Source organism: Podarcis raffonei, chromosome 10 (assembly GCF_027172205.1).
Source record: "Podarcis raffonei isolate rPodRaf1 chromosome 10, rPodRaf1.pri, whole genome shotgun sequence".
Lineage (NCBI taxonomy): Eukaryota > Metazoa > Chordata > Lepidosauria > Squamata > Lacertidae > Podarcis > Podarcis raffonei.
The window spans coordinates 10,114,994-10,139,146 of record NC_070611.1 but is presented as its reverse complement, the minus strand read 5'-3'; the positions used below and the strand labels follow the sequence as shown (position 1 = coordinate 10,139,146).

Genomic DNA, 24,153 nt, shown 5'->3' with positions numbered 1-24,153 from the left:
AAGGCAGTTGGGCCAGATCCGGCCCCCAGGCCTTAGTTTGCCTACCCATGGTTTACACAGCTGGTCCTACATACTGATGCAAACCATTACACTTCTGTTCAGCTCGAGGAAAATAATATTGTTATACAAAAAGAAAGAAAGAAAAAGAGAGCCACCTATAATCCTCTTCGGTTGGTGTTTTCCTGGTGTATCAGGTTGTCTTTTATGAGTAAATACAGCTCATTTAAAATTGCATCACACTATAGTTAACAAGATGGGACACGGGTGGCGCTGTGGTCTAAACCACAGAGCCTAGGACTTGCCGATCGGAAGGTCGGCAGTTCAAATCCCCATGACAGGGTGAGCTCCCATTGTTCGGTCCCAGCTCCTGCCCACCTAGCAGTTCAAAAGCACGTCAAGTGCAAGTAGATAAATTGGTACCGCTCTGGCAGGAAGGTAAACGGCGTTTCCATGCACTGCTCTGGTTTCGCCAGAAGCGACTTAGTCATGCTGGCCAGATGACCCGGAAGCTGTCTGCGGACAAACGCCAGCTCCCTCGGCCAGTAAAGTGAGATGAACGCCGCAACCCCAGAGTCTTCTGCGACTGGACCTAACGGTCAGGGGTACCTTTACCTTTATAGTTAACAAGATAGGTTTAGCAAACTATGGGCACAGCAGAAGCCCTGTGCAAGGACTTCTGTTTGTGCAACAAACCTTATCCCACTGTCCCCTCCAAACAACCCAAAATTGCCACAGGGGGCTTGGGATGCACAATGCAGATGGAACATTTGTCATGGTGCGACACTGAATTCCGCCCTGTGTTACAATATTTTTGACAAGGTCATCGCAAAAACTGTTATTATTGTGATGGACTACAACAAGGTGCCAGCCCCCTTCTCCATTTCGATATACTTCAATATAGCCTGGGCTTGTTTGGCCATTTTAATGAACTCTTTATTTCTGGAGCCTCAGGTGTAATCAGCTAATGTAAATGTAAGTAGCTAAGATAAATATGACAATATGGAGGCAAGTATTATGGCAAAGGTTTAGTAAATGGAAGATATGTCCACTCGCTAGCTGAGAAACACCTTGCTGAAATCTTATGTTGGCTACTTTGCTTCTTTCCAGACTGTCATCGCAACTGGGTTATCCTATGGTTTTGATTTCAAAGGGAAATTCCAGGTAGACACTGTTGGAAAGCTTGAAAAGGGGTAAGTACACCCTGTTCTTGAATGGGAATGGTAGTGCCACAAATTTAAGATAAAAAGCTTTTCATCCCAAGTGAAGTTTTGGGGAACGTATTTACCACACCTTGACCCAAATATAGAAGGACAGTTAAATGCTTTGTAAAAGGGTCCTGAGCTATGAGCTATAAGCCATGAGTTTAATGGGAGGTATTAATATGATCAGTCACCTTCAGAACAAAAAATTTCACCATATTCTTCAGAAGGAGCTCTCTGGAGAATTTCTAGTCTTGGGATTTATTTTCAAAGAAACAGACTGAGACAGCCAAAGCCTACTTGCTCCCACACAGGATCTCCAGAGGGTGACAGCCAGCCCCCTCAAATGCATTACAGTGGTACCTTGGTTTGCAAACCTAATGCGTTCCGGAAATCCGTTCCAAAACCAAAGCGTTCCAAAACCAAGGCACACTTCCCTATAGAAAGTAATGCAAAACGGATTAATCCGTTCCAGACGTTTAAAAACAACCCCTAAAACAGCCATTTAACATGAATTTTACTATCTAACGAGACCATTGATCAGTAAACCAAAGCAATAAACAATGTACTGCAGTCACACAATCAATCAGTAGCGGAACTGGGTTCCACACAGTCAGAAAAACGAAACAAAAAAGCCACAAAAACAAAAACGCAAAAGAAATAGCAAAAACAGACAAACCTCAGAGTAACACTCAAAACGGAAGCGTGGCACTCAACTCAGAAGCCTAACACTCAAAATGGAAGCGTGGCACTCAAAATGGAAGTGTAGCACTCAAAACGGAGCACATTCGGCTTCTGAAAAAAGTTCGCAAACGGGAACACTTACTTCCGGGTTTGCAGTGTTTGGGTTCCAAGTTGTTTGAGTACCAAGGCATTTGAGAACCAAGGTACCACTCTATACTGTTATCTCACAGGGCCCGATGCTCTGTTTTCCTCTTCTCTGTTGCTCCCTGAGTCCATCTTGTTTTCTGAGCCAAACTACTGTTTCTATTGTTTCTTTTCGCACAGAGACTGAAGTATATCCTCCTTAGCTGGGGGTGGAAGGAAAGAGACAAAGGGCAGTGTCGTTTCAGGACCTTCCAGTTATTTCTTGAAAAGGCAATAACAAAAGCCAGCCTTGGGGAGGAGGAGAGGGGAGAGCCATTATTATCATAGCGTAGAACGTATCTGCTGCTACTGTTTCCAATCCTGCTGGTGCTGGTTCATGGTGGGGGTGGCTGTGGAAGCTCAGGCTCATTGACCTGCATTAAAAAGGTAAAGGGACCCCTGACCATTAGGTCCAGTCGTGACCGACTCTGGGGTTGCGGCGCTCATCTCGCCTTATTGGCCGAGGGAGCCGGCGTACAGCTTCCGGGTCATGTGGCCAGCATGACTAAGCCGCTTCTGGCGAACCAGAGCAGCGCACGGAAACGCCGTTTACCTTCCTGCCAGAGCGGTACCTATTTATCTACTTGTACTTTGACATGCTTTCGAACTGCTAGGTTGGCAGGAGCAGGGACCGAGCAACGGGAGCTCACCCCGACGCGGGGATTCGAACCGCTGACCTTCTGATCAGCAAGTCCTAGGCTCTGTGGTTTAACCCACAGCGCCACCCGCGTCCCAGCTTGACCTGCATTAAGAGACAGCAAAAGTAGAGTCAATTCACTCTGTCCTGTCCATATTAAAGTCAGTCATACCTGCAAACCCTGTAGATTGTGGTGTGTCTGACACACACACACACACACAGGCAGCACATCACATCTTTCTTAACAAGCTACAAAGGTTATTTATGCCCTGCTTTTTTAAACCCCACCTCTGACCTTTGCTTCCAGGTTTCAGGCTCCTTTTTCACCAGATGTAGGTATCTTTGAAAGCTGTGTGGGTGACGGTTTCGCTATCGCGATCGTTGGCTTTGCTGTGGCCTTTTCCGTGGCGAAGGTATATTCCATAAAGCACGATTACCCCATCGATGCTAACCAGGTAAGTGATCGCTGCAGATGCCAGTTCTACATTTAAAGAACCTAGGACACTGAGAGGAATGTGAATACATTTGAAGAAAATAAATAAATTGCTAGAGAAAGAAGGCTTACGAAATGCCTTGTCTGGTCATAATATATAAATATCCTTTTGGTGTTTTTGAAGGAATTAATCGCCTTTGGAATAGGCAATGTCTTTGGCGGTGCGTTCAAAGGTTTTGCTGCAAGCACTTCGCTGTCCAGATCGGGTGTGCAGGAAAGTACGGGAGGCAAAACCCAGGTAGGTATTGGATAAGACAAGATCCTGAACTAACTGAATTTGAGAAAGCAGTATTCTAGGATGCAGACTGACAACGGGCTTTTCTCATGCAGATTGCTGGACTCCTCTCAGCTGTCATTGTCTTGATTGTCATCTTGGCCATAGGTCATCTTTTGGAACCATTGCAGAAGGTACAGACTTCTATGTGCATAACAGCCATTCAACAAATAATGCCATTCTTTCCAATGGCACAGAACAAAAACTGTAGCATCGCCAGTGGAACCTAACGCCATGCTTGCCTGATATTCCCCAGATTGACATAGAGTAATTTTCTGTGCAAGGAATTACCTGGCAGCCGGAAAGCAAGGCTCCAAAATGGCCCACATTTTTTCACTTCCTGAGCTAGAGAATAAAAACAACGCCCCACTTCCCAATAACAATGGTAATAGTAAAACTAACTGGCAATTTGCTATGTCTCAGTGCCCCAAATCTGCCACCTGGGGCAGCGGCAACTTTGCTCTGCCTAACAGTACAGTGGTACCTCTGGTTACGTACTTAATTTGATCCAGAGGTCCGTTCTTAACCTGAAATTGTTCTTAACCTGAAGCACCACTTTAGCTAATGGGGCCTCCTGCTGCCGCCGCGCCTCCAGAGCACAATTTCTTAACCTGAAGCACTATTTCTGGGTTAGCAGAGTCTGTAACCTGAAGCGTATTTAACCCGAGGTACCACTGTATCTAACCCGAGGTATTTAACCCGACGTATTTAACCCGAGGTACCACTGAAGCGTATTTAACCCGAGGTACCTACCACTGTAGGACGCGGGTGGTGCTGTGGGTAAAACCTCAGCGCCTAGGACTTGCCGATCGTCAGGTCGGCGGTTTGAATCCCCGCGGCGGGGTGCGCTCCCGTCGTTCGGTCCCAGCGCCTGCCAACCTAGCAGTTCGAAAGCACCTCCGGGTGCAAGTAGATAAATAGGGACCGCTCACCAGCGGGAAGGTAAACGGCGTTCCGTGTGCTGCGCTGGCTCGCCAGATGCAGCTTGTCACGCTGGCCACGTGACCCGGAAGTGTCTGCGGACAGCGCTGGCTCCTGGCCTCTTAAGTGAGATGAGCGCACAACCCTAGAGTCTGGCAAGACTGGCCCGTACGGGCAGGGGTACCTTTACCTTTACCTTACCACTGTATAGGTGTTTCTGTTGGGGTCTATATGGTTTACTTGACATCTACACCATACATTTACAGTGGTGCCCCACAAGACGAATGCCTCGCAAGACAAAAAACTCGCTAGACGAAAGGGTTTTCCGTTTTTTGAGTCGTTCTGCAAGATGAATTTCCCTATGGGCTTGCTTCGCAAGACGAAACGTCTTGCGAGTTCTTGCGAGTTTGTTTCCTTTTTCTTAAAGCCGCTAAGCCGTTAATAGCCGCTAAGCCGCTAATAGCCGTGCTTCGCAAGACGAAAAAACCGCAAGACGAAGAGACTCGCGGAACGGATTAATTTCGTCTTGCGAGGCACCACTGTAAATCAAATTTATATCACTTTACAGGTCATGGCTCCCTCCCCACCCACCCCCGTCGGGAATCTTAGAGACTGTAGTTTACTCCTTGCAGAGCTACAAATCCCAGCACCCCAAACAAACTGAAGTTCCCATAATTCTTTGGGGGAATGAACTTTAAATCTCTGGTGTGGATGGAACATCACAGGGTTTTATAGAGAATCAAGGCCCTTCTATAGAATAATTAAGTGTGTAAGAAGGCCTCTCATCTCCAATTTTTTTAAAAAATGTATTGTTGGGTTATTCTGACCTTGCTTAATATTTTAGCACTTTCCTCATCGTGGATTGAGGAAAACAGTGTGGGCAAGTTGAAAAAAAAGGTATATTTTGTGCCACTTTCCCCCCCCCATGGTGAATATTTCATGTTGCAGTCTACGCATTACACACAGCGAAGTTTGACATCATAGTGGTGAAAGGAAGCAAGGAGGAAACAGGGGAAAGAAGCAGTAACAGCATTTTAGTACACACAGTACTATTCCCCCCCCCATCTGACCTTAAACATGGGTCTCAGCTATACAGCTGCAAATAGAACATTTTAAGTGCGTTTTAAGTGCATTACACAAATGTGACACTAGGTGGCGATGGTGAGCTTATGACAAATTCCAAATATTTTTTCAAAAAAGGTGTTTTTTTAAAAAAAAAAGCAATTTCACAGCTTTTTAAAAATATGTGTCTAGATTCCACCATGAAGAGTGATTTGTTTTTTCATTGACAGTCAGTCCTCGCAGCTTTGGCTCTGGGCAATTTAAAAGGAATGCTGATGCAGTTCAAGGAGATCAAGATTTTGTGGGGCAAGGACAGATACGACTGCGTAAGTATCCGTAACAACAGAAACCTCGCTGTGAAAGACTCTTGAAATCCCTCCTTTAAAACTGATTGTGAAAGGTGGTCATTCAGAAAATTGTTGCCTTTTGAGTTTCGCCAGACAGAACAAGGAATTCTGACATGGGGGGGCATAAATGTTGTGAGGATCCTATGCCCTTTTAAAATGTGGGGTTTTGGGTGGGGTTATTGGGTTGTTGTTTTTATTTTGATTATGTATTTTGTGGTTTTATCTTTTGTTTTTATTCTGTGACACGCCATTGAGACCTCCGGGTATAGGGTGGTGTAATAATAATAATAACAATAATAATAATAATAATAATAATAATAATAATAATTTGCACTCATTGGCCCCCTTGTAGCGAGCTTTGTTTTATATTTGTTAGGAGAAATGCTTCACAAATCCATAGCACCCACTTAATGCAATTGCACTTAGTCAATAGAATTGGAATGCATTCATGATATGTACCGTATTTTTCGCTCCATAAGACACACCTGACCATAAGACGCACCTAGTTTTTAGAGGAGGAAAGGGGGAAAGCCCTGCTTTTTTGAGGATCGGCTCACAGTTGTTAAGCTTATTTTGCAAAGGGGAAAAGCCCCTTTTTTTGAGGATCAGCTCAAAGTTGTTGAGCTTACTTTGCAAAGGGAAAAAATCCTGTTTTTATGGGGTTCAACTCACAGTTCTGCAACTTCTTTAGGAAAGGAAAGAGAGCTGTTTCTACAGTTTCCAGACAGATAATCTAATCAGCCAGTCACATGGCGCTGTGGAAACAAACAGCCTCTGTCTGCAGAACATTCAACGATGGAGGCCTGGGCAAGGAGGCGGAGCCAGAAAGGGAGCTAGCGATCGACCACACATTCGCTCCGCAAGACGCACAGACATTTCCCCTTATTTTTTAGGAGAAAAGTGTGTCTTATAGAGTGAAAAATATGGCATTCCACAGTAAGAGCAATAGTTTTCAAAAGGCCTATCTATAAGAAGGCCAAGCTCAGCATGCATATAAAACCTGCACTATCACAGAGGCAGCTCAACAATCCATACGCTCCAAAACCCGAGAAAAGCGTTTTGGTCACATCAACGCCATATATTGGAAGTGTATTTAATGCAGATCTAAAGCACAAAGAATCATGGGAGCTGCAGTTTCTTTAGGATGCTGTCATGTGGTGAGGGGTAAACAACAGTTCCCAGAATGCCTTTGGGGGAAACCATGTGTTTTAAGATGGCGCTGTGGTTTAAACCACTGTGCGGCTTGGATTTGCCAATCGGAAGGTCGGCGGTTCGAATCCCCGCGACGGGGTGAGCTCCCGTTGCTCGGTCCCTGCTCCTGCCAACCTAGCAGTTCGAAAGCATGCAGTGCAAGTAGATAAATGTGCCCATGATACCTGATTGTTCAATAGCTATCTATTTTCTCAGCTTATCTGGATCGTGACCTTCCTTGCTGGCATCTTACTGGGTCTGGATCTCGGGTTGGCAGCTGGAGTAGGATTCGAACTCCTCACTGTTATATTCCGTGCACAATTGTGAGTCCATCTTCCCAACTTGTCAGATTCATGTAATAATTATTAATTTAAAAATAATAATTATAAATGCAATCCATACAGTTAAATGGTTTTAAAAAAAAAAGATTAATGGCCAGAAGACAGAGGCATAGTGTGGGGGGGTGCCATGGCCCCAGGCACAATTTTGAGAGGGGGCGCCTGGCTCCGCGGCAGAAGGAACTGCACCTTAGCTGCAGAGCTTGTGCCAGACACAGCTGCACCCCCCCCCCCGTTTTTTTATACAAGTTGGCACCCCTGCATCACAGCAAACATTTTCATACAGTAAAATGCTGCAGGATGTATTGAATGTCTACCAAACTTCCATAATGCTGCAATCCTATGTACATTAACTTGAGAATATAAGCTCCATTGGACTTTCTGAGCGTTAGGATTGGTCAACACTTAGCAGTTTTATACCAGTATATCCTAGAAGACTCCCCACCCCAGAAAAACCCAGAAATTTATAATTTGATGAGGCTATGGAGAACTTACTGCTAGAAAGAGAACTACATCCCCTTACAGAATTGCAGCTATCAGGGCTTCGTAGGGCAAGGAAATTACTTTGCTAAGTTGGTTTAAACTAAATAATACCGTTCTATACATGAGGAACCTATGGCCCTACAGTTGTTGGAGTACAAGTCCCATCAAAGGCGTGAATCTTTATTGAAATGGAAGTCTGATGAATACCCCTTACAGTGTGTTAGTCAACTCATTTGATTTTTCTATTTGTTTTTCAGTCCAAAATGCACAGTTTTGGCTAATGTTGGAAGAAGTGACATCTACAGAAACAGGAAGGATTATAGAGATGTAAGAACCTGATTCTTGGCTGCAGTAGTTGGTGTCTGCCTGTTGATTGTGAAACGCTGTGCTAAACTAATATGCGTATTTTTGACCTAGATATATGAGCCAGAGGGAGTGAAAATTTTCAGATGCCCATCCCCAATCTTCTTTGCTAATATTGAATTCTTCAAGGACAAATTGATTGCAGCGGTAAGCATATTGTTATAGATTTGGGGAGCGGACCCCCTGAAATTCTAGAAATTAGTAAATGGTAGGATTTTGATTACAGTGGTACCTTGGTTCTTGAACAGCTTGGCTCCCAAATGCCGCAAATCTGGAAGTAAGTGTTCCTGTTTGCGAACATTTTTTGGAAGTCGAACGTCTGACGCGACTTCTGCTTGAGTGCAGAAACTCCTGCAGCCAATCGGAAGTCACGCCTTGGTTTTTTTTAAAAAAATATTTTTTATTAAGTTTTCCATTTTAACAATCCAATCAGATCACATTAAATATTCCAAATTATACAAATACGTATCATAAAGTCCAAATATATTGCCAAATTATAAATTTTTGTTGGGGCTTCCCATGCTTCAAGTTCAGTGGGGTCCAATCATCTTATGTTTCTACTGCCTTGAGTTTCGTAACGCCTTGGTTTTTGAATGGTTTGGGGAGTTGAACGGATTCCCGGAACAGATTAATTTTGAGAACCAAGGTACCACTGTATTTGGGATGTGAAGGGAGAAATACAAGCTGCAGAGGAATTATTGGAATAGCCTATGCAAGACGACCTGGCCATGCTAGGGCCATTAAGAAACAAGACAGGGCCATTGAGGACCATTGGCAATGCAAGAGAACTCTTCCCCCTAGCTCTGAGGTGTGAACAGAGACTGGGAATTCGGAAGGTTGCCAGGATAACTGGGTGAATAAGTAATATTTCTTAAATCTACAATAGTTTCCACTGTGTTTCAATTCTCCAAAAGAACACAGACCCTGGGTGAGTGCCCAGAACCCCTAGGAATCTTAGAGAGAGTGGATGATAATTCCTTAACAGAAATTATTTTTCATGTAATATTGGATATTGGACAGTGAACCAAGGGCTAGATCTACGCAGCTATTTAAAAAAGCTCTGAAAACGCTTTGCAAAAAACGGTTGGAAAGCTCACAACTGAAAATAGCATTGAGTTGCGATTTCAGCTGTACAGTGCCGTCTGGTGTCACAGTGTCATAACGCTGTATTTTGACTAATGTAGCTGCAAGGTGCATGTAACACTTAGGACTTACAAGAGCGGTGAATTTAACAAGCTAAACCAAACTGAATCAATTCAAATGTTTCAGGTTGGGTTTAAGCCACTGAGGGTGCTACGCAAGCGCAACAAAGCTCTGAGGAAAATCAGAAGGATGCTGAAAAAAGGAGAGCTTCAAGTCACACCGGTAAGTATCCTGCATTTATTAAATGGTGCAGACCTCTCACTGAATTTACAAGTGTCTCATCCCAGGTAACAAACTTTGCAGGAGTCTGAAGATCATTTTTTGAAAGTCACTGGGGCTAGTGGGGGCTCCCAAATATTGTTGTTGTTGTTGTTTAGTGGTTTAGTCGTGTCCGACTCTTCGTGACCCCATGGACCGGAGCACGCCAGGCACTCCTGTCTTCCACTGCCTCCTGCAGTTTGGTCAAACTCATGCTGGTAGCTTCGAGAACACTATCCAACCATCTTGTCCTCTGTCGTCCCCTTCTCCTTGTGCCCTCCATCTTTACCAACATCAGGGTCTTTTCCAGGGAGTCTTCTCTTCTCATGAGGTGGCCAAAGTACTGGAGCCTCAGCTTCAGGATCTGTCCTTCCAGTGAGCACTCAGGGCTGATTTCCTTAAAAATGGAGAGGTTTGATCTTCTTGCAGTCCATGGGACTCTCAAGAGTCTCCTCCAGCACCATAATTCAAAAGCATCAATTCTTTAGCGATCAGCCTTCATTATGGTCCAGCTCTCACTTCCATACATCACTACTGGGAAAACAAATATTACATATACTCCCAATATTACATATACTCAAAACAAGTAGGCATTAGCAGTACACTCAGGTGTAAGACACATGCCAGGCTGCCATCAAGTGACACAATGTTCAGCAATGCCATTTTACCATAAGAGATGGAAAGCGGCAGTTTTTAGAGCATTCCTGAGATCATAAAAAGCTGGCAGTTGAAGAAAGTGCCTGTATAAACCTGTACAAATTGACATATTTTTGAATTAAAACTAAGATTTCTTTTAAAAAACAAACAAACCCTAAGATCTCTTGGACTGGGGTGTGCAACATTTTTTGTGTCCAGGATCACGTTCCTTCATGAATAATCTATTTGGGGTTGCTCTAGGTCATGGCTAGGCAAACTAAGGTCCGGGGGCCGGATCTGGCCCAATCGCCTTCTAAATCTGGCCCGCGGATGGTCCGGGAACCAGTGTGTTTTTACATGAGTAGAATGTGTCCTTTTATTTAAAATGCATCTCTGGGTTATTTGTGGGGCATAGAAATTCGTTCACTATTATTTTTCCCCCAAAATATAGTCTGCCCCCCCAAGGTCTGAGGGACAGTGGACTGGCCCCCTACTGAAAAGGTTTGCTGACCCCTGCTCTAGGTTAACTAATCTGGAACGTAGACCAATTGTCTACTACTCTGAAAAAGTATGCCAGTTTGTTCTCGGCTGGTGGGAAAATGTACTTTTACTAAGTCATATGACCAGGAAAAAATGTTTTGCTTATACAATGGTACCTCGGGTTAAGTACTTAATTCGTTCCGGAGGTCCGTTCTTAACCTGAAACTGTTCTGAACCTGAAGCACCACTTTAGCTAATGGGGCCTCCTGCTGCTGCTGCGCCGCCGGAGCCCGATTTCTGTTCTTATCCCAAAGCAAAGTTCTAAACCTGAAGCACTATTTCTGGGTTAGCGGAGTGTGTAACCTGAAGCGTATGTAACCTGAAGCCTATGTAACCTGAAGCCTATGTAACCTGAGGTACCACTCAAATAAAATACTGCCAACTGTTCTGAAACTATGTAGGAAGTTGGTGGAGGGACATTTAAAAAAACCCAGGGAAAACAAGGAGGAAATGAAGAAACAGGGAGGAAGGAACTCTTAGGGGACTGAAGAATAGACCAGCTTTAGGAGGCATTCGGAGCAGCATAAAATGAAGTTTGGGACTTAGAGCCTAGGAATCACACAAAAATAGTGCCTGAAGTAGCCCTATGCTTTCTCTTTCTCACTTAAGTTCTTCTAAGATTTACAAACCGTTACTATCTTAAAGAATTTCTCTCTCATTCCTGTTTCCCCCTGCCCAGCAACTTATAGGTAAACAGGTTACCTGTAGAACCGGCGGTCAAGTGTAATAAGTTATCTTTTTGTTAATAATTGGAATTCTGATAATTTTCTTCCTCTGATACAGAAAGGCTTGATTTGCACTGTTAATGGCATAAGCGACTCTGACGAAGAGCTGGACAACAACCGCATTGAAGAACTGGACCAGCCCACATATACCAAAGACTTGCCAATTCAGATAGACTGGAACTCAGACCTTCCTCCCAACATCATGGTTCCTAAAATCGACACACACAGCGTCATCCTTGATTTCTCGGCAGTGTCGTTTCTTGACGTTTCTGCTTTGAGAGTCCTTGGACAGGTAATGGTCCTCCGTACATCTTCCAGCCAACAAGTGTAAAGCTAATTATTCATTCATTTTATTACATTTGTGTCTCACACTTATTCCAAGAACCCTAAAGTGCAGTGTACATTGCTTTTTTCTGTACACCTTTTTGTAATGCGCACTACAAACCTGTGAGATAAGTTAGACTGATAAGTGGTGAACAACTGAATTTAGTCCAAGTAACAATTTCAACCTGAGCTTCCCAAGTCCTAGTCTGACATAATACCACGCTGGAACAAAATACATGTTTATTCTGCATAGCTCATTCGATGGACAAAAACCTGTAACCCTAAAGAGCCACAGAACAGGCATGTTTTAGAAATCCATTCATTGTTTGCATTCTTCAGGATATGTCATATCGCACCAGGCGGCAAGAGGGGGTGAGAAACCAGGCAAAGTTACCAGCATATGAAAGTGACGGGCAAAAGTTGACTTTACTATGTCAAAAACAAATGTGAAAATCCAACCTAAAATTACTACAGTCGTACCTTGGAAGTCAAGTGGAATCCGTTCCGAAAATCCATTCGACTTCCAAAATGTTCGAAAACCAAAACACAGCTTCTTATTGGCTGCAGGAGCTTCCTGCAGCCAATCGGAAGCCACGGAAGCCCCATCAGATGTTCGGCTTCCGAAAGAACATTCAAAAACTGGAATACTCACTTCTGGGTTTCGATAGTTTGGGAGCCGATTTGTTCGGGAGCCAAGGCGTTTGAGATCCAAGGTACGACTGTATACTGTAGCAATAAGACACAGCATGGATATATTACTTTGGTGTGTTCAAACCACATTGGGCATGTTATTTCATTAATCCTGTATGGAAAGCCAGAATTACCATCCAAATATTGCAGGCAGGAATGGGAGAGTGGGGAGGAACTTTGAAGTTTTGAAGTGGTGACTTGCTTACGGTCACCTAGTAAGCTTGTGACAGAAGCAAGCTTTTAACAGTTCATCCTGCCGTCAACCTATCTGTAAATTTCTCATTTAACAGACTTTGAAAGAATTTGTCCGGATTGATGTGGATGTCTATATTGTGGGAGCACACGGTAAGTTGACCCCGTTCTATTTTTGATTATTTAAAGAACAGCAATGGCATGCTCAAAGTTTCTTTCTTATCTTAAGTCTGTCCCTAAAATGCTAAAAGTACTTACTTACGCATAATTCCCAGAAATTTCAGTGGCACTTTTTCTTCAGTTGTATAAGTGATGAACACAGTGTAGCCTGGCACCCCAATATTAAATATAGTTACCCAGAAATAGATCTCAGCTACTTACAATACCCAGTTAGAACAATTTCCTCAGAGGCTATCTGAGGATGAAGCTATTTGGGAAGCTGGTGGAGCTGTGGTCTAAACCACTGAGCCTAGGGCATGGGGATCAGAAGGTCAGCAGTTCAAATCCCCGTGACGGGATCAGCTCCCGTTACCCGGTCCCAGCTCCTGCCAACCTAGCAGTTCGAAAGCACGTCAATGTGCAAGTAGATCAATAGGTACCGCTCCGGTGGGAAGGTAAACAGCGTTTCCGTGCGCTGCTCTGGTTTCACCAGAAGTGGCTTATTCATGCTGGCCACATGACCCAGAAAAACTCTTTGCGGACAAACATCAGCTCCCTCAGCCAGTAAAGCAAAATGAGCGCCGCAACCCCAGAGTCGTTCGCGACTGGACTTAACTGCCAGGCGTCCTTTACCTTTTTTAATCTATATTTTAAGCTTTAGGGTCACATAGAGTACTCTTGCTTTGTACCAAATGGCATCAATGTTAAACCAAGGTCCTGTGGAGTTTGGGGTGATGTTGACTGACGTAGAAAGGCAGACCACAGCTAACAATGAGCAATTAAAACTGAATCTTCTAGTCGCTCATAGGAGTAAGCCTGACCTTTTGCAATGATGAGAGATACCAGCTGATCTGCTCTGGCCTGTTAGTGTAAAGAGATTTTCTTGCTGTGGAGGCTTATCTACCTAGAGCTTCTTCGGCAGAGCAAGATGGGTGCATCCCTGCCTATCTTCTCTCTGGTTGCCGGTTCCAAAATCTACTGCCATCTTGACTCCTGACAATCGGTGTCAGGTGCTGGGTTTGCCCCTCTGTTTGTTTCAAAGTGAAACATTTCTGAAAGTGAAGAGTTGGGAAGCCCGCGACCAAGTTCCTGAATCTGAAATAAAATATTGAAAGACCTACATTGGCTCCCAGTACATTTCCGAGCACAATTCAAAGTGTTGGTGCTGGCCTTTAAAGCCCTAAACGGCCTCAATCCAGTATATCTGAAGGAGCGTCTCCACCTCCATTGTTCTGCCCGGACACTGAGGTCCAGCACTGAGGGCCTTCTGGTGGTTCCCTCACTGCGAGAAGCCAAGTTACAGGGAACCAGGCAGAGGGCCTTCTCGGTAGTGGCACCTGCCCTGTGGAACTCCCTCCCACCAGATGTCAAAGAGAAAAATAACTACTATTATTATTATTATTATTATTATTATTATTATTATTATTATATGTTAAATAAATTTGAATGTTGTGCTTGAGATTTTTTTCATCATCAACCTTTTTATTCGACCGTCAGTCAGAAAAAAGTACATTTGTCAATACACAGTTAAAACATCCAGGAAGATTTTAGAACTTAGCCAACACTAAAATGGGCTAAACAGATAGCCCCATATCAATACAGTCAATTATAGTCTTGCGACGCTTAAAAGCTAAAAAAAGAAATTTGGCCACCAAGGAAGGTATAGCTCTAGTGACATTATTCAGCAAGTGTAAAACCTGGTTTTCTCCGGGTAGGAAGCTAAATTGGCATAGGAGTGGGTCTATAAAATTTTGTCTAAGCTCTGCATAAGAAGGGCAAGTCAAGAGAATGTGTTCGGTGGACTCAACCACACCCATGGCACAATGACAGGTTCGCTGGGCGTATGGTACTCCCCTGTACCTTCCCCACAATATCACAGAGTCAAGGACATTTAATCTAGCCGCTGTAAGAAGTCTGCGGTATTCCACATAGTGGATTTCTGCAAGGTAGGGGGCTGGTATGGTCCGATAAATCTGGAACATCCCTGGTTTTACCTGGGCTATGTCCTCTTGTCTGGCAATGTCACTCAGTCTCCGGGAGATCACAGCTCTAGCTTGATTGTACGTCATAGACTCAAAGTAAAGGTGAGACAATCCGCAGGATTGAACCTCGTTAATGACCTCCCTTTCCCACGATGATTGGAAATCGTCCCTCAATATCAAGGGGGCAATACACACTGGTTTAAAACAAAGCTTGCGCCATAGCCAGAGCTTCGTCTTCAAGGCCACATACCGTAGAGCTTGCCAGCCGACCTCTAATCTCATAACCGCACCCACTACCAAGGGGGGAATCCTAAGGATGGCTCTAAGGAATCGCGTTTGGATAGAATCCAGTTTCAAAAAATCCCTACGGGAGCCTAAAGGGATGCCCAACAAAAGAAGGGGGAGGAACTTTCATTTGAAAGAGTCTCAAAGCTATCTTCACTGATTGAGCCTGATTCTTGAGATTTTTTACTAACCTTTTTTCCTGGCTTGGAAACCTGTTTTCTTTCCCCCTCCAGATGGCGTTCTGGATAAACTGGAAAGATGTGGATTTTTTGATGATGAAATTAAGCCGTCCATGTTTTTCCTCACCGTCCATGATGCAGTTTTATACATATTGCTAAAAAAGGACCTTGAGCTCAGCGCACCAAAGTACAAACCCAATATGGTAAGAAAAATGCTGCAGTAACTGCTCTTTACTTGGGCAAACGTCTTACCTTTCATTCATATTAGAAACCACAGCTGTACATTTGCATATAGGTAGGTTTTTAAGACCATCCCTCCATCCATAGTAACTTGGCCTGGAAACAGATTTGGTTGAATTAAAAGTAATTCCCGTTGTGAGTAGAATCTCAAACTGAATTACAGTACTGAGGTCAGTTTGGCAAAACTACGAACAAACTGATACTTTAAATGCTGTGTTGGCTAGGGCTGGTAGGGTGAAAAGCAGGGAGTCCAACAGTAGGTGGCGCTGAAGGCAGAGCCAATTCATTCTACATTTTGCCCCCATGTTCCTCCCTGCTGAGTTTTACAAGGGATGGCACAGAGACGGACGAGTTTGAACCTGTGCCATCTCCTGGACCTGATATAAAGAAGGCAGGAAGGGAATGCCTGACTGCAGACTAAAGATGGTGGGCAGTGGCCGACTTGGGCTTTAAAATTTCAGTGATGCCCTGTGCCACACCAAAACTTAGTGCCCCCTCCGCCCCTCACCTTCCACTGTTTGCCATTGTTGAGGTGCCCTCTGTGGCACCCTCTTGGCTTGGCAGGTAAACCAGTTGCGCTCCCTTAAACCCGCCTCTGTGGTGTGGCAGCACCCCACTTGCCCTAATGGACCAGCGCCCACTACTAAGACTGGGCGATATCTGGTTTTCAACATCACGATATATACCACCAGGTAAACATTGCGATATGCCGATATATCGCAATGTCTGAAATAAGGATGGAGCTACGCAGAGCAAGATGGCTTCCTGGTTTTCCCCACATTGTGATTTTTGCATAGCACACAAACGTCATGATTCGCGATATATTGCCAGGTCAGAAATCAAGAATCTGATATCACGATATGGACTTCAAACTGGTTTTTGGATGATATATTGATATATCACTCAACCCTACCAGCTACTTAAAGGAAAGAAGAGAAACCCATATCCTTCACTAACTCTTAACCCGTCTATTCCATCACAGGAAAAAGAAGACAAGGATCATTATGTAATCAATACAAATGGACTACGCAGTCGGGAGCTCATGGTAAGGGACACTTTCCTATCCAATTTTAAAAATCATCAGTAAAGATAGAAGCATGGGGGGGGGCCCTATTGCCCTGAAACAGATCTGCTAAAAGAAAGAAGTGCAGTCCCTTTTACAGGAAGGTAGAACTGAGGCCCCAGTAGGCATGGTCAGTTTAAGTATGCAATGCAAGTAGATAAATAGGTACCGCTCCAGCGGGAAGGTAAACGGCGTTTCCGTGCCTACTCTGGTTCTCCAAAAGCGGCTTAGTCCTGCTGGCCACATAGCTCCCTCGGCCAATAAAGCGAGATGAGCGCCGCAACCCCAGAGTCGGTCACGACTGGACCTAATGCAGACCATTACCTTTACCTTTACCTTATGCCTTCCATTTGACTGGCTCCATCAATATTGCTATACCTTATGGCAGCGACAAATTAAGCAGTGGCTGCGTATCTCGTCAACAGAAGACACAACTGCATAGTGATGGTCAACTCCTAACATAACTTGAAATTTTGGGAGGCTGCTGGGGGAAGGCGTTTTTTACTTTATTTTTGATATTAATATTTATTCGTCTTTTTCTCCCGAAAGGCGAACTCAAAAGCAGCTTACAAAAGCTGAGCCATTTTTAATTTGCTTCTTTCCACCCCACAGGCACCATCAGAAACAAAATTCTAATTGTCGTACCCACTGATGAGCAGGAAACCAAATGTTGGGAGTATAAAACCACTGGAAAACCATCTAGACACTGTCAGTGTTGGGGGAACTAGTTCAATCTTGGAGGAAACCGCTTAATACCATGGGTGTATATCTATATGCCAATATTAATTCTGATTTAACTCTTCCCACCCTTGAGCTAATGTAACCAGAACTGTACCACTGAGACACAAGAGAGAAGGACCGGCTGACAAAGGACACACAGGTACAAAAAGTCTGAAGATAAAAAACAACAGCCCCTTGATGGCTAAGGGGCACAGAAAGTTGAGAGGGGGGAATTGACAACGTAGACAGTCAGGTGGCTGGAACAGGAAGACAGAAAAATGTGGAGTAGAAAGAATCACCTCATGGTCTGCAATATTTTTCTAGAAAAGTGAGGTGCCGGAAATCACCATGAGCACCTCTTCTTCTCTTATGCAGTGGATGCTCAGGTTGCGAACGTGATCCGTGAGGGAAGCACGTTCGTAACCCGCAGCAGCGCATCTGTGCATGCGCGGGTCACGATTCAGCGCTTCTGCGCATGCGCCAAAACCCGGAAGTAACCTGTTCCAGCACTTCCGGGTTCGGAGCAGTGCGCAACCCGAAATGACACAACTTGAAGCGTCTGTAACCTGAGGTATGACTGTAATGGTGCCCATTTGAGACTGGTAATATATTTTTCAGTGTCCCAGTGGACAGAAGAGAGAATTATGCATATAAATCAATGGAGAAACGTTTAAAAATCAACGTAGCTAAGATTGAGCAGTGGTACGTTCACCCAACCCACCCCACAACAAAACCCCACCCCATGCAGGGGAAAGATACTTGAAACAGGGGAACTAAGCATACCCATAGCTGTCAACTTTTCCCTTGTCTTGCGATGAATCCTATTCGGAATAAGGGAATTTCCCTTTAAAAAAGGGAAACGTTTACAGCTCTGAGCATACCCCGTGGGCATGGATGGAGGAGGGGGGCTGCAATTGTTCAGTTTCTGTTAATTGGTTCTCATGGGAAACTTACAGATTCTGGCTTCACACAATTAACTCAAGGCAGTGTCAATTTACTCTTGGCAGAAAGCCAAGGTCAGCTTGACCTAGAAACTACTTACTCTGATTGGTTAACGACCAGCACTCAACTCTGTTATCTAGGAATGCTAGCACAGTTTGGTGTTAGGGGTGTGTTAGGAGTAGGAGTGCTGTGTATGGTTAAGAGAGAGAGAGAAAGAAAGGATTCATTTTGCTTTGTTTTGTATGCAGAAACTCTGCTGGTTTTATTTTACCTTTTAATAAATCCTGTAAATAGTTATTCTGAGTCTAGCTGACTAGTCATTTCCACCTCAACTAGCTTCTTCGCTGTGCAGGAAAACTCTGCTACGTTTGGGCTAAAGCCATTAGAGCTATGCCTGACACTTCAAAGTTCCATGAGCAATAACCAAGGGGGGGTGTTTGTGTGAATGGAGTCATGTAACTGGAACCCTGAACAGAAGCACTCCTCACTGCAACATTTTGTATATGTATACTATAAAAAAAATGCTACACTTGTAAATGTATAAAATGAAAAAGTGGAAGTTTGATATTATAAAATACTGAATTGTCAATCTGCCATCTCAAAAGTTCAATGTAAATTCAGCTCCAGCTCATAGAACATGTATATTTGTAAATAATTCAAAAATAAATTGTACAGTCACAATTGTAAAATTGTTTATGTGACAGTTCAAAATATTTTCCATTTTATACTGTCCTATGTTTTATCTTGTATATATGACCTGCATAAAGGTTTTTTTTTAAAAGGCTTTCAGGACTCTTCATTTTTTATCTATTGCTTTTTCAACTATGTTTAAAATAGTGTGTATTTTTACACTATCGTAGATTAAAGAGCATTTTACAGAGAATGCCATTCCTGTTTTGAATAGTTAACATTTCAAAACTTCTGCAGTCTAATATACAGCATTGGCTACAAATCCAGTTACTTAAGTTTCCAAATGGGGAAAATAAACAAACAATTGACACACCTGTTAGTTAACGAGTGTTCCCAAATCGTAACTCCCCACTGAAAAGGACCGTTGTTTCGATGTAAGTCTTAAAAGAAACTGTGAAAATCATGAGTTCCTACTAAACTTTTAATATGGGGTAGGAACCAAACCAGAAGCACAGTCCTATGAAAAGATTTACCAAAAAAGCCTGGTGTGTAACAAAGTACCGTATTTTTCCACGTATAAGACTACGCCCCCCACAAAATGTCAAAAATTAGGGGGTGTCTTATACACAGGGCCACCTCCCCCCATTTTCTTAAATCTGAGTCCCCCAAAATAGGGGACGTCTTATACATGGGGCGTCTTATAGACAGAAAAATACGGCATATTGGATTGTATGCGTTTAATGCCCTTATTCCACTGCAAAAGCTATTATTCCACGCTGCCTAAAAAATAGCTTCAAAACAGGCAGTAAATATGATGACAGCTTAATGTTGCTATCCCTGCCACATTTTTCTTCCGGGGTGAGGAATTCCAAGAATGTGGAACTTAAGCAAGTGTCGTTTATTTTGTTAGATCACTGGGGTCTTATTAAGCTTTGGAACGGTTGAGCAGAGGTGGAGGCAGAGAGTAGCTCTCCTACTAACAGCCAAACCCACATAAAACCTTAACGAACGTAAGAGGTTGTTGGATTGGACCAATGGCCCATCTTGTCCGGCATCTGCTTTCATGGTAGCCTCCCAGATGCCTGGGATGCGGGTGGCGTTGTGGGTTAAACTACAGAGCTTAGGACTTGCTGATCAGAAGGTCGGCGGTTCGAATCCCCGCGACGGGGTGAGCTCCCGTTGCTCGGTCCCTGCTCCTGCCAACCTAGCAGTTCGAAAGCACCTCAAAGTGCAAGTAGATAAATAGGTACCGCTCCGGCGGGAAGGTAAACGGCATTTTCGTGCGCTGCTCTGGTTCGCCAGAAGTGGCTTAGTCATGCTGGCCACATGACCCGAAAGCTGTACGCCGGCTCCCTTGGCCAGTAAAGCGAGATGAGCGCCGCAGCCCCAGACTCGGTCATGACTGGAACTGATGTTAAGGGGTCCATTTACCTTTACTTTACCAGATGCCTAAGCAAAGGCAAAGACTTTGTCAAACAAAGACATTGTTGTGCAGGCCCTGAGCACAACAGCACTCTCCCAGCTTGTGAGTCGCAGCAACACACATTCAGAGGTATACTGTATCTGACATGGATAGCATCATCAGAAAGAGTCCCCTGCAAAAGGCACTTTCCAGAGCTTGCGGAGTTCCAAACCCAGCTCTCTCTGCATCTTTCTATCCTCAGAAGCTACCTTCCGGAGTGATCCTGTATCAAGGGGCAATTGTCTAACAATCAGGTCCCATGGAAAGCCACCACCCTGAATACTCTGGGCTATTAACTGACCAGGTATTGCCTTAAGCAGGATCTAGCCGCCTGCGGTCTGAAGTGATGCAGCGCAAGGACCGTACCATGTAAAATCATTCATTAAAAGCACACCTCGTTTTTCCAGTTAAATCATTTCCAGTATGAGCAACAAACAGCGCATGAAAAATAACTTCATCGAAACACATCAGCACAAAGGTTTAAAAAAGAATCTGAAAGTAAGGATGAAAACAGAAAGGGAATAAGGGTTTAAACATCATACCCATTTGCAAGCATTCCCCCCTGCCCCACATTATGGTAACTGAGGGAAGGGCAAAGCATGCAAAGGGGATGCAGATGTGTAATTTGAGTTAGGAATAGAACACACAACCGTCAAACACACGCAAGCCAAAAGCAGATGTGCATTTTCGTAATCTGAGCACCACTGAATTTGCTAGTTTTATCTGTTATTATTCGGATGAGAGTACTGTATTTTTCCATGTATAAGATGACCCCTATTTTTTAAAACCCAAAATTAAGAAATTAAGTTGTTTAGCTTTTGGGGGAGGTCACTTCTGCCAATCACTCACCCGATTGCACACCTCGCCACAGCTACCAATTGTCAGCCCGCTCGCCGCCACCAACAGCCCACCCGCCCAATTGCCACAGCCAATCGCAGCCATCAATCGCCTGCCCAATTGCCGCAGCCACAGCCAATCGCCAGCAGGCCTTGCCGCAGCCACCAATCACCCGCCCAATCGCCGCTGCCAATCTCCTGCTTGCTGCTGCCATTAATCACACCCCCACCCCGCTCTGTATTCCCTATCCGTGTATAAGACAACACCCAATTTTTTCCTTTTTAAGAATAATAATAATAATATTAATAATAATAATTTATTATTTGTACCCTGCCCTTCTAGCTGGGCTTCCTCAGCCACTCTGGGCGGCTTCCACAGAGATCAAAAATACACTAAAATGTCACACATTAAAAACTTCCCTAAACAGGGCTGCCTTAAGATGTCTTCTGAATGTCAGGTAGTTGTTTATCGCTTTGACATCTGATGGGAGGGCATTCCACAGGGCGGGCGCCACTACCGAGAAGGCCCTCTGCCTGGTTCCCTGTAGCTTTGCTTCTCGCAATGAGGGAACTGCCAGAAGGCCCTCGGCGCTGGACCTCAGTGTCTGGGCAGAATGATGGGGGTGGAGACGCTCCTTCAGGTATACTGGGCCGAGGCCGTGTAGTATAAAAGCAACAAGCATAGTCTTATTCACAGAAAAATATGGTATGTATCTCCATTCAGGGTCACAATTCATTCCACACACCATAAAAGTTTTAAAAAACTCATACACCTATTATACCATATGCATTTATGAACTAGAGTCATCTTCTAGCCCGAAACAGCTTGTGCCATACTAAAAACACCAGTCTTTTCAAGTGTCACTGCAATCTTGCTGCTGCTACAGCCAACATGGCTATGGAAACTTGTGACAATATTATGGTGCACTCAACTACTTCTGAATCACGATGGATGATTAGAAAAGTGACAGATGCAGTTATGAAAGTTACCCAAAAATTATAGCCTTACAGAAATTATTATCATTAAAAGAGAACAACCACCTGAAATTACGAATGGAAAAAGCAGAACACAGTATTAAATATTTACAGCTACCGTAAAAAACCTACACCACAAAACTGGAATAGGCAAGTATCATTATCTACACGCCAACATGAATTTCTGATCCCCATCCAGTTGAGTAATGCAAACCACTGGGGCACATGGTATATGGCAGGCATAGGCAAACTCGGCCCTCCAGATGCTTTGGGACTACAACTCCCATCACCCCTAGCTAACAGGACCAGTGGTCAGGGATGATGGGAATTGTAACCTCAAAACATCTGGAGGGCCGAGTCTGCCTATGCCTGGTATATGGCAACTGAGCCCACAAGCTATTAAGAGGTCAGTGGAAACATAAGTAGGACAATCGCTTAACTGCAGTTAAGAAATCAAAAGCAGGCTCGCTCCTCTTATTCCACCACTAATCCCACCCATTCATAAAAAGTTGGGTGATGAATTGGCACCAACTGCAGTGAACAGCCAACAAGGTTCTCTCCTGACAAGTTTGTTGAACAGCCTCAAACGCAGCTAAAATCCCGATTACTCTTGAATCACAGGTGATGGTACGCAACGGAGGCTGGTCCACGAGTGTGAATGGGGTGGTGTCCCCTCTGCATCAGCCTGGCCACAGCTAGTCACTTTCTTACTTAGAATCAGTCCAAGGGCGACACCACCCATCAGCTTCCTCTTGCTTAGGCTTGGTGCTGCCCTTGTAGAATTCAGCAGCGAGGAGCATGGCCTCTGCCTGCCGTTGCCTCTGGCTCCACTGACTGCTGGTTTCCTTGCCTTCCGTCCCAAAAGACACCACTGCTGGTGCCTAAGTAACAACTAAGCGTTGTGAAGACAGTCAGGGGAATTTCGTAGTAGATGGGATGGGAGATCCCCTGATTTATAACACCGGTAGACAGATTGCCTGTTTTCTCTGTACATGCCCCAAGTAAATGTGTGAAGTGTGAAACATCTCCAGTCTACCAGAATTCTTTGTATCATTAGCCAAAAGCTCTTTACGGTGCAATCCTGTACTTCTATTCAGAAGTCTAAGGCGTATTCTCAGCTGTGTACAGGATTGCAGCTATGCAGTACAATCCTAGGCATGTTTACACATTAGTAGCACTCCCATTTATTTTTTTAGAAAACCCCCTCCCTCCCTAAAAAATGCATATAGCATCACAGCCTTACAGTGTGGTGTTCCTCATCTCAGCAGAACCGCCTTCCAGTTCCTAAGCACTGTTATTTATCCACATAAACCTTCTTCCATGTTGCGTATTACATGGTGCTAAACGTATTTACCACCACATCAAATATAGCCAATCGCAGTTAACAGTTGCCTCTATGATGCACACAGTGGAAAACACTAGTTTTCTGAACGTGCAATTTACATTTCGGGCAGTATATGAAATATTCTGCATGTTAAAAGTTTAACATAGGAAGTGGCCCTTAGTTTATAAATCTGTCAATCATGTCCATAAGGAATATTCTCCATAAAGCTAAACAATTTTTGATTTCCTTAACATGTAACAAGTGAATTTGTGATTACAACACTAACACGACTTAAACATGAATTACCCATAAATGGCATTGGCACTATGTTTGAGTTTCAAATAAAAAGAAAACCTTATGCTGTAAAGTCATTGCTGTAAGGTCAATGTTATCGTCTGAAAACTGAAGCACTAAAATAGATAAAGGGATGTTTTGGAATATTTAACACCTGAGGTTTTAAAGTGCAAATTTTTAAGACCTTCATGAGACTCAAAATGTCTGTGCCTGCTTAGCAAAAGATATTAACGCAATGAAAGGTCTGTTTTAACTGTTCTTTTTTTCTCACACTTCGAAAAGACTACAAATTTCCTACGTGAAAATGCCATCATGCTTGCATGAAAAACAGTAACGCCAAATTCATTATTTCTTACTCCCCACTCCACCCCAACATTTA

At 43.9% G+C, this 24,153-nt stretch overlaps 1 protein-coding gene across 1 annotated transcript in view; it reads left to right on the top strand.

The window, feature by feature from the left end:
- The window catches only part of SLC26A3 (solute carrier family 26 member 3), a 33,306-nt gene extending 15,497 nt beyond the window's left edge, over positions 1 to 17,809 (top strand). Inside the window, exons 8-21 of the mRNA XM_053406139.1 lie at positions 1,108 to 1,190; positions 3,011 to 3,158; positions 3,321 to 3,434; positions 3,527 to 3,604; positions 5,684 to 5,779; positions 7,208 to 7,314; positions 8,070 to 8,139; positions 8,230 to 8,322; positions 9,445 to 9,540; positions 11,536 to 11,769; positions 12,782 to 12,836; positions 15,343 to 15,491; positions 16,511 to 16,573; positions 17,204 to 17,809. Coding sequence (XP_053262114.1) covers positions 1,108 to 1,190; positions 3,011 to 3,158; positions 3,321 to 3,434; positions 3,527 to 3,604; positions 5,684 to 5,779; positions 7,208 to 7,314; positions 8,070 to 8,139; positions 8,230 to 8,322; positions 9,445 to 9,540; positions 11,536 to 11,769; positions 12,782 to 12,836; positions 15,343 to 15,491; positions 16,511 to 16,573; positions 17,204 to 17,227 — 1,410 coding nt within the window. The 3' untranslated portion in view covers positions 17,228 to 17,809. The remainder of the gene's footprint in view (positions 1 to 1,107; positions 1,191 to 3,010; positions 3,159 to 3,320; positions 3,435 to 3,526; positions 3,605 to 5,683; positions 5,780 to 7,207; positions 7,315 to 8,069; positions 8,140 to 8,229; positions 8,323 to 9,444; positions 9,541 to 11,535; positions 11,770 to 12,781; positions 12,837 to 15,342; positions 15,492 to 16,510; positions 16,574 to 17,203) is intronic.
- The last annotated feature ends 6,344 nt before the right edge of the window (positions 17,810 to 24,153 follow it).